The sequence below is a fragment of the Castanea sativa genome, chromosome 6, assembly GCF_040712315.1.
Source record: "Castanea sativa cultivar Marrone di Chiusa Pesio chromosome 6, ASM4071231v1".
NCBI classification, from domain to species: Eukaryota; Viridiplantae; Streptophyta; class Magnoliopsida; order Fagales; family Fagaceae; genus Castanea; species Castanea sativa.
The window spans coordinates 60095321-60110717 of record NC_134018.1 but is presented as its reverse complement, the minus strand read 5'-3'; the positions used below and the strand labels follow the sequence as shown (position 1 = coordinate 60110717).

Sequence of the window (15397 nt, the reverse complement as noted above, 5' to 3'; positions counted from 1 at the left end):
GGATGATTGGTATTCTATAAAAATAAAAAATAAAAAATAAAATAAAAAGAATTGCATTTTTTTAACTGATAACCTTAAGACGAAGTTCCTTACTTTTGATTTTAATTCTTTTTCCTTCATGTCCAAAAGTTTTGATGCTAAAACAAAATTAAAGCAGAAGGAAAGCTACGAGGTTTCCCAATATTTTTTTTTTTTTTTTTTTTAGAAGAGGGAAACATCCTCATAATTCATTAATATGGAAACAGAGTCATTGTACACGGCTTGCACTACAGGTGGAGGGGTTTCCTCCATCCAGATAACATCATGAGACACGTTCTTGGCCTGCCTAGCTAACAAGTGGGCTACTATGTTGGCACTCCTTTTAGCAAACAGCACTTGTGCCCATCTAAACTCATTAAGCAGATAGAGTACATCTTGGATTTATGGCCTGGGCGAGATGATAGATTTTTCTTCAGCTCCAATGCAGGCAAGACCGATTGGTTGTCTCCTTCAACCACCATCTCCCTAAAGCCACACTCCAACGCAAACTCCACTGCTCACCGACACGCAAGAATTCATGCTTCCTCGCTGCAAGACACCAGTGGTCCATTGCCTGAAAAAGCCGCCATAACTTCTCCGCGCTCATTTCGAATTATTGCACTGAACCCAGAAGCTTCTTCACCCTCAAATATCGCAGCATCGAAGTTTAGTTTGAACCGGTTCAGAGGTGGTGGTCTCCAACAGATCGGGTTCAAGTTTGGGGGTCTTGTGACTAGACGAGATTGAGCGCTCTTAAATTCCTCCAAATAATCTTCTGCCCTTCTATTCAGAATCCTAAGTGCCTGCCAATGTTTTCCACGGACCATAGCGTTTCTTTGGTTCCACATTATCCAAGCCTGCACTAAAAACAATTCCAACTCATCAATGGTTAGCCTAGCGATCAACTCTTCCCACAATTGTAGCATATCATCCTGACCCACTTGGCACTTCTGCAGTCTAGCCGAGCAACAAGCCCAAATGTCCTGCGCCACGCCACAGTTCCATAATGCGTGGATTTCAGTTTCCGGTTCCGTCTTCACATCTATTGCCTGCAATAATCCGCTTCTTAGACAAATTTACCCGTGTTGGTAGGATGTTGCAACAAGCCCACCAGCCAAAAACCTTAATCTTGTTTGGCACCTTTAGCTTCCACAACATTTTCCACACCCCTCCTCCCACAACTCCCCGGGTGCTTTCAATCCAGTCCATTTCCTTGCATGCCTTTCTCATTTCACGATATCCAGACCTCATAGAATACTCACCCGATTTCTCACCAATCCAGACCACTGTATCAGATATAACTCTGTAGCTCAAAGGTACACGCAATATGGCTTCAGCATCATCACTATGAAAATTCCGCCAAATGAATTCTCGATCCCACCCTCTTGAATCTTGGTCTATCAACTCAGAAACCTTCATATCTTCTTCAATGTTTGGTGCTGGATGGAGTACTCTGTTTGTAGGGTGGTTAGGGATCCAAGCATCATTTAGAACCCGTATGTATCTTCCATTGCCTATCCTCCAGCATGACCCCCTTTGCAAAATAGGTTTGGCTGCCATAATGCTATTCCACGTGTAGGAGCTATTTGGCGAATAAGAGGCTTCCAAAAAATGGTTTCGCGGAAAATACCAATCTTTCATGCATTGGGAAAGCAATGATTCCTGGCCTTGCATAACCTCCATCCCTGCTTTGCCAGCATTGCTAAATTGAATTGATGTAGATCCTTAAAACCCATCTCTCCTTCTAGCTTCGGTCTAGTTAATTTATCCCAGCCTAGCCAATGAATCTTCCTCTCATTTCCAACCTATCCCCACCAAAATTGAGCACACATGGACTAAAGTTCATCGCATAATTTGATAGGCAACTAAAATACACTCATAATGTACGTGGGAATCAATTGTGTCACTGCTTTGATTAGAATTTCCTTTCCTGCCCTTGAGAGAATTTTTCCTTTCCACCCTTGTAGCTTTATCCACACTCTTCTTTGAGAAAAGAAGAAGTATGATATTTACTCCACCTCACCAAAGTTGGCAACCCTAGATAGGACTCAAACCTCTCCACTTCATTCACTCCAAGCATGGCTTCAATTATTTTCCTTTTTTGGGGAGATGTATTGCTACTAAAGTAGACTGAAGACTTCTTCATATTTATGCATTGACCAGATGCTTCTGCATATATTTTGAGAATCTCTAAAGCTTCCCATGTCTCCTTTTCAGAGGCTTGGCAAAATAATAGTGAGTCATTAGCAAACAGGAGGTATGAGATTTTCAAGGCTCTCCTGCATATAGAAACACCATGGATATATCCCTTCATTTCTGCTTTTTGCAAAAGAGATGTGAAACCCTCTACACATAAAAGAAATAGATAAAGTGACAAAGGATCTCCCTGCCAGAGACCCCTAGTGGAGTAATCATACCATATGGTTTACCATTAATCAAAACTAAATAAGAAGTTGAAGAAATACAACTCATCACTCTATCAACCCAAACTCCTGGGAAACCCAACTTCAGCATAATTTGCCTTAAAAAGCTCTATTCTACCCTGTCATAGGCCTTATGGACATCCAACTTTAAGGCTAAAGTACCTGTTTTACCTTTTTTTCGGCCATGCATCGTATGCAAAGTTTCATAAGCTACAAGAACATTGTCTGTGATCAATTTCCCTAGAACAAACGCACTTTGTGTTGGGGCAATAATTTGAGGTAATATCTGTTTCAACTTGTTTGCCAAAACCTTTGCAATAATTTTATAGATGACATTACAGAGGCTAATGGGTCTAAAATCTGACATCTTAACAGGATTTTTAATTTTTGGGATGAGAACAATATGGGTATGATTTATTGCAGGCAACATATGACCATTATTAAAAAACTCAAGAACAGCAGATACAACAGTATCACCAACAATATGCCAAAATTTCTTGTAAAAAAGGGCATTCATACCATTGGGTCCAGGCGCCTTGGTAGGTCCCATTTGGAATAAAGCTACTCTTATTTCATCTGCATTGAACTCCTTGGTTAGAATTTGTTGCATTTCTAATGTCACCTTATGTGGTACAGCTTCAAGGCATTCCTCAATTCTTGTACATGGGCCCGTGAAAAATATATAGTTGAAATACTGTATTGCTACACTTGCCACCTCTTCCATATCCTCCACCCAACAACCCTGTGGGTCCATAATTCCTTGGATAAGGTTTCTCTGCCTGCATTGGGATGCTTTTAGATGAAAAAAATTTGAGTTTTTATCACCATGTTTAATCCAATTAACCCTTGATCTCTGAGCCCAATAAATTTCCTATTTTCTGAGCCATTCATCCAACTCCTTGCTAGCTTGAAGAAATTCACCCCTATTCTGTTGCGTTGGTGGAGCCCGGTTCAACACCTCAATTCTTTTTTGCAAGCTTTTTATTTCTTCTGTACCTGAGTGAGTTTTTGAGGCACCCCATACAAGCAACTCAAAAGCACACCCGCCAATCTTCTTACTAATTGTTTCTAAGGCCAAACTACCTCCTTCTCCGTAATCCCAAGCTTCCTAAATCACCTTCTCACAACCTTCCCAATGGAGCCAAGCTTCTTCAAACTTAAAGCCACATCGCCCCTTATGGCTATATTTTGGAGCTACCTAGTTCTAAAGAATCAGAGGGAGATGATCCGATGTATGCGAAACAATATGGGTTACTGTAGTCCCAGGAAATTTAGATCGCCACACCTGGTTCGCAACCGCTTTGTCCAACCGTTTCTTGGTGTTGGCTGCCCCTGGTCGCCTATTATTCCAAGTGAATGGATAGCCAATGAAACCCAAGTCCACCAGATTACAATGCTCCAATGCAACACGGAACGCATCTAGTTGTCGAGGTGGGGCTGGTCTGCAACTGAGTTTTTCCGACGAGTTCAACATCTCATTGAAATCACTGATACACATCCAAGCACCATCAACAAGAGAACAAATATGGGAGAGGAGAGCCCAGGATTTATATTGATCTTGAGTCTCTGGCCAACCATAAAAGCCGGTTAAAACCCACTGGTATCCATCACTCTCAGTTACCGTAGCGGAAATTTGGTTGTCTGAGAACTTAAAAACATCCAACCCAATATCTTCCTTCCACAACAAAGCAAGTCCACCTCCAAGACCCAGTTTTTTCACCACAAAACGGTTCTTATAGGGGAGTTCCTTGCACCAGTAATTTATACCTTCTCTGTCCAGTCTAGTTTCCATGAGAAAACAGATAAAGGGAACTTGTTCCTTCACGATTTTGCGAAGGTTTCGAACTATCCAAGGGTTCCCAAGCCCTTGGCAATTCCAACTGAGGATTTTCATTGCTCCTGGTAAGGGTGGTCATCCACCCCTGCCCCTATAAAGTCAGAGTCACCATCGCTGATGTCTACCTTGGAGCGTTTCTGAGACAACGTTACTGCCTCTGCTGCGTTATTCACGTCCCAAATATCCTCCACAGGTCTTTTTCCAAACATGATCATGCTAGTGGATTGAGTTAAATCATTCGGCCTAACCTCCATTCTATTAACTCTAGTCCACTTAGCTGTTTGTTTTATGGGTCGTGTAACAGACAAGCCCATGTCCTCATTGATTTCCTTTAGCCCATTAATATTTCCTACATTCAAGTTTGAAGCAGCATCTACCTTTGGCACTATACACGGCACGTGATTATCCATGCAAGATTCCTCATGCGCGATACCCTCTAAGATATTTGCCTGAAAATTTTGATCAACCCCGTGCATTACGTTCTTACCAAACCAAGATTGTGGTTTGTCACTAGGTGCCAAAACCCTAGCCGCCGAATTCGCCGCTGCGTTCATCTCATCGTTCTTCATCGTGTCGTAATCCTCCTTATCACCCTACGCATCTCCAGACGAACTAGCATCACTCCAACGCGGCGAGGATCTATTCCTTCCACTTGATGCTTTCAACCAGTCCCCATACTGATAGTCCATATTGGTAGCCTTCTTTGATGCTTCAAAGTGTGTCGGACAATGCCTAATATCATGCCCTAAAACCCCACAAAAATGGCAAAACATCGGCAGCCTTTCGTACATGTAGTCGTCTCGATCTACCTCTCCCTTTCCCTCAATTGTTGATCACTCTCTCTTCCTCCCTCTCTCTGTTTGACCAAATTTTTGAGTTTAATGAATGTTTTGTTTTGATTTTTGTTTTGTTTTGCTTTCATTTTTGTTTCTTTTAAGTTCATATATTGAAATTTTCTATTATGAAATTTGTTTGAAAGCTAAGAAAATGGTTGAGAAAATGTGAGAAACTAGTAGAAAAATAGCATTTTCAGAATGCAACCAAACACATGAAAATATTTTCTAAAATAATTTTCATAATGCAGCCAAACACTTGATAATATTTTATTTTCCTAAAAATATTTTCACCTGAAAATATTTTACACTCAGAAAATATTTTACACTGAAACAAACGCAGCCTAGAATAGTAAATTGATCACTATCTTGTGTCTGCACTACGACGGAAAAAGGTGGGCATGAACAAAATAAATAGAGAGCAAATTGATCACTGTCTTGTGTCTTGCGTCTGCTATTGTATTGTTTATGAGAAATGCTTTGAAAGCTGAATTGTTTGTAAAAATTGCTAGGCCTTAGATTGGGCCCTTTTTGCTTATGTAACCACTAGGCATGGTGAAACCAGCCGCGAAGGTTACTGCTGCTATGAGTGCGACCACAAGTAAATGCAGATATTCTCCTCTCTTGAATTGATCAATGATGTCATCGTCTTTGGGGTTTGTAATTTGTTGATTTGGGTTTGTGGGTTGTGAGTTTTGTTGATTGGGTTTGTGGCAGATTGGTGCACTGATCAATGGCGGATTAGTGCACTAATCTGTGGCAGATTTGTGGGTTGTGATTCCAAATGGTGGGTTCAAGAGAATGGTGGGATTTGGAGGATGGTGGGGATCGATGGGTTTCCAAGTTGGATCTGATTTTGTGTTTCGATGGATTGGTGGGTTTCCAACTTGGAGATTGGTGTTGATTTTGTGAACAAAGAAGATGTAGATCTTTTGATTTTAGTGGGTATATGTTGGGTTCAAATTTCTGGATATGTAGATCTGTTTCTGGGTTTGATTATTGGTGTATGTTGATTTCTGGGTTTTGAATTTTGGTGGGTGTATGTTGATTTCTAGTTTTGATTGGTGTATATTTGTAGATTTGTTTAGACCCCTTAAACACAACCAGATTAACCTAGTTATTTAGCCAAGTTATTACTTAGTCCAAATTTCAGATCTAAGTTAACACAATCATATAATCATATCAATGCAAAGTGCGGAATATAAAAACACAAACATATGATGACCCAGGAAAACTAAACCGATAAAAAACCTGGGGAGGATTTAACCTAGCTATCCTCAAGGTAAACCTGAATCCACTAAGAAAGAATCGAAGTTGTACAATAGTGACTTAGACCACTAACATCCTATTGTTACCCATCAGTAGAAAACTTACTGACACGACCACGTGCAAGCTCCGAGACCTTGGACTCCTTCTTTCTTGGATTCTCCAGCAAGTACAAGCACTCCCAATTGTGTATCTTTAAGCTCTTATGGCATCAACTGAATAATCATCAAGTTCTTGAAGAAATCTCCTTCTTGATAATCCTAAGCTTGTGTGAAGGCAAGCACCTCTCAGATCTCACAAGAGATTCACACAAACAACAATATGAGCAACTCCAAAAACGTGGCTAAGGTTTGCCTTTTATACCTAGGGCAAAACATAAAACCCTACACGTCATATGGGCTTAGGGCTGAGTTGGAAATTCTGTAAAAAAAATAATCTACACGACTTTCAATCGGTCAAGTCTAATTCTCGATCGATCGAGTCAGGCAGAAATGCATAATAACTTCTGCAGTTAACTCGATTCCAACTTTACATAAATAACATACTTTGAGCAAGTCTAAAACAAGACTAAACACCTATTTTGATCATGGTTTACCAACAATACACATTAGAGTTTTAATACATTAGTTCCTAAGTACTTAGAACCTAACAAACTCTCCATTTGGCAATCCGTGACAAAACACAACTAAAAGCTCAAAGTTTACAAAAAAAAACCCTTTACAAAAATATTTTCATTATAACAAATCCAATCCTAACTATTATCCATCAGTTGCAAGTGTAGACAGCAGCTCAATTGAATCAACCCGTATTTTTCCTGAAACACTAAACAAAACGCATAAACGTATGTGTGAAAAATACAAATAAACAAAAATAAAAATCTTGATTTCACAAAACGCAAAATATAGACAAATATCAATGAATAACTCATAATCATAAGTCTATAAGTAGTGAAACAAGAAACATAAAAAAAAAACTCCCCCTAACAAGAATACATCAAGAGCCAAAAAACAATAAGCACAGAGTGAAGCACCTAGATACAATCTAATCTCCACAAGCTCACAAAATCTCAAACTCTCCAAGTCAACAAAACTCAAAACTCCCCCTGACTAGATACAAACTAATCTAATTCTACTCTACTCCCCCTTTTTGTGACGGAATGCCAAAGGACAAATCAGAATCCATCATCAAAAGGAGGTGATGAAGACAAATGTCGAAGAAGCGCCAAATCTGCTTGCAAAGCACGGATCTCATCCAAAATGTCCACCAAAATATGCCATGAGCCGCCTGAACGGTCACGACAGACTCCAAAGTACGACGAATGTCAAAGTCATCCGAAGTCGATGGTGGAGGAACATCAGCAGCAGCAGCACCTACAGGATCAGTAGATTCCTCACCAGATGAACACGTGTAGAAGTAGAAGGGGGTACAGTACTAAAAGACTCAACTCTAGGACGTTTAGAGCGCTCTTTCATCTGAGTAGCCCTCTGCCTATGAAAAGTGGCACCTATGGGAGCAATAACATGTACAGGCTCAAAAGCAGGGAAGTCAGACAAACCTAAAAACAACAAAATCCTATGAATGAAAATAGGATGAAAAAGATCATGAGCCGTAGAGGAACGCCTATAAACTTCGTTCAAAGAACGAAGAAACAGATGAGGAAAACTAATAGGAGCATCCGTAACAAGAGCATACAAGAATGCACATCGCTCCATAGGAATGGTGTGCAGATGCGAAATAGGCCACAAGGAATGACACGTTATCCTAAAGATAAGATAGGTAGACTCAGTGAGCTCAGCAAAAGTGATTCGAGGATCAGAACTCCACCGGATAGAAGTACCAGTGATGTATGACATGATGTCGTCTAGGGGAGGAGACACATCATAGGGGTAAACAGGATGCTGAATAAAAGGCACCCCAAGAGCATCAGCCATTATCAAAGGGGTAATGGTGTACTCATCACCACGAATCCAACTCCTCACAAGAGTGCCAAAATCATAAGGGTGAATAGAGAAGTTCGAATAGAACTCTCTAATTAAGATGGCTGAAGGAGGAGAATCAAAATCCAAAAGAGACAACCAGCCTCGACGCTCAAAGTTTGCCCTAATGGCAGGATCAAGCTCATCTAACAGAACCTTACGCTCAACCCAAATCTTTCTCTTAAGGTTAAGGGTCTCAAAGGTCTCTTGGTGCTTCGCACTCAAAAATCTGTCACTCTCAAAGGAAGGGTTAGAGGTAGAGGTGGATTACCTATGGGCTCTAGTCTTCCTAGGCATAATGCTAGAGTTAGAAACAGAGACACACGAGAAAGAACAAAAAAAAAAAAACACAAGGGCAGACTGCAAGTTAGTACAACAAAAAAAACCTATATGATGCATGAACAGATAAATGATTATGATGCATGCTCTAATGCGGTGACAACAAGTTCAAATTTGAAGTTTAGAATCACAAAAATTTGGCTTGAGTATAGAGTTTAAAACATAAACTCCAAAAATTTGGAAAAACCACTTGTAGAAATTATACTCAATTGACCAATTGATCATCACACAAGTTTGATAACAGTTTATAATTATCAATTTCATCAAACTAACAAGTCAATTTCATCAATCAAACTCAATTGGAACAAAAACCCCAATTCGGATCAAAACAAGCCCTAGAATTTTCAATTCTTCACAAAACACCAAATTGATCAAATTAAACACTATAGAGCATGATTATAGCATTGTATAAAAAAAACCCATTGATCAATTTCAGAAAATATGGCTTGATTCATCAAAAACCCCAAAATATGGTTAGGTCCGAAAAACTTTTTGAAAAGTGAAAAGAACACGTGAAAAGGAATCTTTTTAAAAAGTCTCTACACGATTTTCGATCGATCGAAAAATAGACTCGATCGGTCAAAAATGCTTCGATTGATCGAAAACCAATCGAGCACCGATCGAAAAAAACAGAGGCTGACCAGAAATTTTAATCGCAATTTCGATCGATCGAAAAATAGATTTGACCGGTCGAAATTCTGGAAAACATAGTTTTTGAAAAAATAGAGCAATTTGATGCAAAAACTCCTCAAAGCATTGAATATTATGAATAAAATTCATGAGTATGAGATGAAATGCTTTTCAAAAACACAAGTTTTGAACCCAATTTTCCCAAAATGAAGATTTCCAAACATTTTCCTTGAATTCTCAAGCATCAAATCTATTTTGCATAATACTCGAGGCATTTTCAAACTTTGTTGGTCAGACCAAAAACACACACAATAATATTACAAAGTTTAGCAAAGAATAACTTGTGTAGTGTGTGCAACTAGCAAAAACTTGAGATACATGTGAGGTGATATGTAAATGGAAATCAATGACAAAGTCTACAAAATTCATCACAAAGAATTTGAAAGAGACTATCACCTAAAGAGTTACATCATATAACTCTCACATCTCCTAGATCATAAGCTTGCAATCATGTAAGTTTCTTGATTTTGCCTCATATTGTACACACAGATTTTAATTGTTCAGAAACTTATTAAAAATAGCCGGGATATTGTACACACCAATTTTATTTATTTGATTTAGCATTAAGCCCAATAATGTACACACCAATTTTAATTATATAAACCGAGGCTACACCTTATGTTCTTTTTATGTATGTGCTACACTTTCATGAGTACAAAATCTTACGATATGCACTAAGGTGTTCATGATTGGTTTGTAAACAGTGGTGAGATGGTTATTTATGCCTTTCTCAAAAAGTTCAAATCCGATAGTCAAAAACATGTGACTTCAAGATCATAACAAAGTAGTTAAAAACTACAAACATCTTCCCACACAACATGCACTACAAAGCTTTAACTAGTAAAGTGCAAGAAATAAGCTCATCCAAGCTAAACACAGTACAACGACATGTTATGTGAAAATAAATTGATCAACCTTGTTTTCAAAACCAAGAAAATACATGCAAAACACATTTTGCTTCCCCCTTTCCCCCTTTTTTTTTTTTTATTATTATGAGAATAACAAACAAAAACCTAGAATGAAATGCATGAATGTTATACAATGCAAATCCTAGAAAAAAATGGTCACAAAGAGTAGAGCAATGAAGCACAAGGATCATGAAGACCAAGAAAGACTAGGGGCACAGAATCACATGAATTACTTGACGAAGTGCTTCAAACTTACTTCCATCAAGTGGTTTGGTGAAGATGTCAGCATTTTGTCGTTCAGTAGGAATATATTCAAAAACAACAATCTTCCTTTCAACCAAATCCCTAATAAAGTGATACCTAATCTCTATGTGCTTAGTCTTAGAATGTCAAACAGGGTTCTTAGAGATATCAATAGCACTAGAATTATCACAATAAACAACCATGGTGTCTTGTAATATTCCATAATCATTCAAGAGCTTTTTCATCCAAAGAAGCTGTGAACAACAACTTCCAGCAGCAATATATTCTGCCTCTGCGGTAGACAGAGAAAAAATTTTGCTTCTTACTCATCCAAGCAACAAGATTAGCTCCTACATAAAAACACCCACCAGTGGTGCTTTTTCTGTCATCGGCATTGCCGGCCCAATCAAAATCAGAAAAACCAGCAAGAGAGAGATTAGACTCCTTGCTATAAAACAATCCATAATCACAAGTTCCACCAACATATTTAATGATCCGTTTAACAGCATTTAGATGTGAAACCTTAGGATTAGATTGAAATCTAGAACAAACACCAACACTAAAGGCAATATCAGGCCGACTAGTAGTTATATACAAAAAGACAACCAATCATGCTTCTGTATAATGTAACATCAACAAACTCACCTGACAGATCATTGGTTAGTTTTGCATTTGCAGCCATTGGTGTTCTAGCATGTGCAGCCTTATCAAGTCCAAATCTCTTGACTAGATTTCTTGCATACTTTGCTTGGTTGATGTAAATTCCCGAATCCGTTTGCTTTACCTATAATCTCAAAAAATAAGTCAGTTCACCAACCATACTCATCTCAAATATCACCTTCATTTCATCTGCAAAAGATTTAGCAAGAGAGTCATTAGTAGCACCAAAAACAATATCATCAACATATATTTGAGCTACAACAAAATAATTCTTATGATTTCGAATGAAAAGAGTAGTATGTGCAAATCCTCATTTGAATCCATGCTTAGTGAGATATGTAGTTAACCTATCATACCAAGCCCTTGGAGCTTGTTTCAAACCATAAAGAGCTCTCTTCAACTTGTAGACATCATCCGGTCTGTAAGGATCAACAAAACCCTTTGGTTGTTCAACATATACCTCTTCTCGCAACATACCATTCAAGAAAGCACTCTTAACATCCATTTTATACAACTTGAAATTCAGATGACTTGTTATGGCCAAAAGTATCCAAATGGATTCCAGTCTTGCTACCGGTGCAAAAGTCTCATCAAAATCAATCCCTTCCACTTGTGTGTATCCTTGAGCAACAAGTCTTGATTTATTTCTGATAACAGTACCATGTTCATCAGACTTGTTCTTAAAAATCCACTTAGTTCCAATGACATTGACTCCCTTTGGTCTAGGAACTAATTCCCACACATCATTCCAAACAAATTGATGAAGTTCTTCATGCATAGAATTAACCCAATCAGCATCTTGAAGGGCTTCATCCACCTTTTTCGGTTCAAATTGGGATAGATAGCATGTATGAGTAATTACATTCAGGGCTTTGGATCTCAATCTCATGTTATCATTCAGACTACCCAATATATTCGTGGCAGGATGATTTAACTTAACTCTAGAAGATGGACCTTTGACCAGAGATGTTTAGGTACCTTTCTGTTCAGATGGAGGACTAAGCTCACTTTGTGTTTGTTGAGTTTCGTGAACCGGTGTGGATGGTTCTGAGCTTAATGGTACAGATACTGCATCATTCAACAACATCAGCTCTTCCTCAGTATGCTTCCCCACATAATCATCAGGTAGTGAATCATCAGCTTCTATGATCTTTTCTTGAACTGGAGAAGTATTTTCTGAAAGACTTTCTGAACACAATTCATCATTGATCACAATATTGGAAGACTCCATGACTGTTTTAGTTCTCAAATTGTACACTCTGTATGCTCTACTAGTGGAAGAGTATCCTAGAAAGTAACCCTTGTCACTCTTTGCATCAAACTTTTCGAGGTTCTCTCTATCACGCAGAATGTAACAATCACTACCGAAAATTCTGAAGTATTTGACAATGGGTTTCTTTCCTCTCCAGAGTTCATAGGGAGTTTGCTTGGAATCAGGTCTGAAATACACCCGATTGAGTGTATGGCAAGCAGTATTAACAGCTTCTCCCCAGAAGGATTTAAGCATCTTCTTATTGTGTAGCATGACACGTGACATCTCTTAGACAACCCTATTCTTTCGTTTCACTATTCCATTTTGCTGTGGTGTCTTAGGAGAAGAGAACTCTTGATGTGTGCCTTGATCATTGCAAAAAGTAGCCAGTTTTGAGTTTTCAAATTCTCTTCCATGATCACTTCTAATTCTGGCTATCACGGTACCTTTCTCAACTTGCAATTTTTTGCACAAATGAATCATTTTTTCAGGAGGCTCAGCTTTATCTTTCAAAAGCACAACTCATGTATATCTAGTAAAATCATCCACAACCACTAGGATATACCTCTTTCCACCCAAACTCAGGACTCTGGCAAGACCTATGAGATCAATATGTAATAACTCTAGAGGTCTAGTAGTTTGAACATCAATTATAGATGGATGTTTGGACTTCACTTGTTTACCCATCTGACATGGTCCATAGATGCATTTTTCAATCTTCTCAAACTTGGGCAAACCAATAACTGCATCACACTTGGAAATCTTCTCTAATTGCTTGTGACTTGCATGTCCCAACCGTTGATGCCATAAGTCAACTTGATTTATCTTTGCACTAAAACATTTGTTGCTTATACTTGGTGTTATACCATAACAATTGTCAGCTATTCTTACACCAATACACATACAATCACCTCCTCCATCAAGTATCTCACACTCATACTTGGTGAAGAGAATATTCAGCCTATTATCATAAATCTGACTAATACTGAGCAATTAGCCTTCAACCCATCAACATACCAGACATCTTCAAAAACCGGCAGCCCTGGGATGTCCACAATTCCAATGCCTCTGGTCATAGATTTGCTTCCATCACCAAATGTGATTGTACCAATCTTTCCTTCAAAGAGAGTCTTGAATAAAACTTTATTTCCTGTCATATGCCTGGAACAACCACTATCCAAATACCAAAGACAAGAATCACGTGCCTTTAAGGCGGTTAAAGCAGTATAACACAAATAATTATTATCACATGCAATTATATCAAGATGCTCAAGGAAAGATTTAACAACAGTAACAAGAGACAAAAACAACAAGTAAACAAGTTGACATATATGCAAAAAGATATTCCAAAAATCCATGACAACAGGAGTCAAGGATCAACTTAGAGATCAAAAGATCTACACACAAGAGCTACCCATTCTAATACCACTTGTAGAGTTGTTTAGACCCCTTAAACACAACCAAATTAACCTAGTTATTTAGCCAATTTATTACTTATTCCAAATTTCAGATCTAGGTTAACACAATCATATAATCATATCAATGCAAAGTGCGAAATATAAAAACACAAATATATGATGACCCAGGAAAATCAAACCGGTAAAAAACCTAGGGAGGATTTAACCTAACTATCCTCAAGGTAAACCTAAATCCACTATGAAAGAATCGAAGGTGTACAATAGCGACTTAGACCACTAACATCCTATTGCTACCCACCAGTAGAAAACTTACTGACACAACCACGTGCAAGCTCCGAGACCACGGACTCCTTCTTTCTTAGATTCTCCAGCAAGTACAGGCACTCCCGCTTGTGTATCTTTAAGCTCTTATGGCAGCAACTGAATGATCATCAAGTTCTTGAAGAAAACTCCTTCTTGATAATCCTAAGCTTGTGTGAAGGCAAGCACCTCTCAGATCTCACAAGAGATTCACACAAATAACAATATGAGCAACTCCAAAAACGTGGCTAGGGTTTGCCTTTTATACCTAGGGCAAAACATAAAACCCTACACGTCATATGGGCTTAGGGCTGAGTTGAAAATTCTGCAGAAAAAAAAATCTGCACGACTTTCGATCGGTCGAGTCTAATTCTCGATCGATCGAGTCAGGCAGAAATGTACAGTAATTTCTGCAGTTAACTCGATTCCAACTTTACATAAATAACATACTTTGAGTAAGTCTAAAACAAGACTAAACACCTGTTTTGATCATGGTTTACCAACAATACACATTAGAGTTCTAATACATTAGAACTCTAATGTATTAGAACCTAACAGTGTTGATTATTGTTTTATCTAAGTTTTGAATTTTGATTTGTTTGGTTATAAAGAAAGTACTGGAAAAGCAAAGAAAAGAAAAGAAACTAAAAATTAATTTACTAAAATCATTAAGAACATGAACAATAAGAACAAAAAGAACATAAACTAACGTTAATCTTCCAAAAAAAAATGAAAAGAAAAGAAAAGAAAATTTTATTTTGATTATTTAATTATTATTTAAATAATTAAATAATTACTAAAATTTTATTTTATTTTATTTTATTTCAAAATAATTAAAGAAAAGGAAAAAGAATGACGTGGTTTTTTGAAATATTAAAATGCTAATGTGACATTATTTAAATGCTAAATTAAAAAGAATTTTACTATTATTTTAATAGCAACGTAAGCATTCTAAGTGTCAACAATGCATCCCATTAGCCACATAGGATATTTCCGTTAGAGAAATGATGGTAAGGACCAAATCGAAACAAGTTTTTCAAACTAGGGACTAAAAATAGATTAAAAAAAAAAAGTAGAAACCAAAGTGGGAATAGAATGAAAATATAGGAACGAAAATAGTATTTCCGCCCTTTTCTTATTGTGTGCTCTTGGTTTGCAAAGTTTGTTGAAGAAAGCTAAGGTGAATGGTGATATCATGGGGGTTTCTATTTGTTGCAATGGCCCGCGGGTATCC

General features: G+C 37.9%; 2 protein-coding genes across 2 annotated transcripts; both read right to left on the bottom strand.

Moving 5' to 3' along the window:
* Positions 1-554: 554 nt before the first annotated feature.
* Positions 555-1701, bottom strand: LOC142640297 (uncharacterized). The gene is made up of 2 exons (XM_075814363.1): positions 1159-1701; positions 555-1067 (listed from the first exon to the last, which is right to left on the bottom strand). Exons 1-2 carry the CDS (start codon positions 1699-1701, stop codon positions 555-557), a joined length of 1056 nt encoding a protein of 351 aa, XP_075670478.1.
* Positions 1702-3645: 1944 nt separating this feature from the next.
* Positions 3646-4335, bottom strand: LOC142640296 (uncharacterized). Its single transcript, XM_075814362.1, has one exon. The coding sequence runs from the start codon at positions 4333-4335 to the stop codon at positions 3646-3648; it is 690 nt and encodes a 229-aa protein (XP_075670477.1).
* Positions 4336-15397: the final 11062 nt, after the last annotated feature.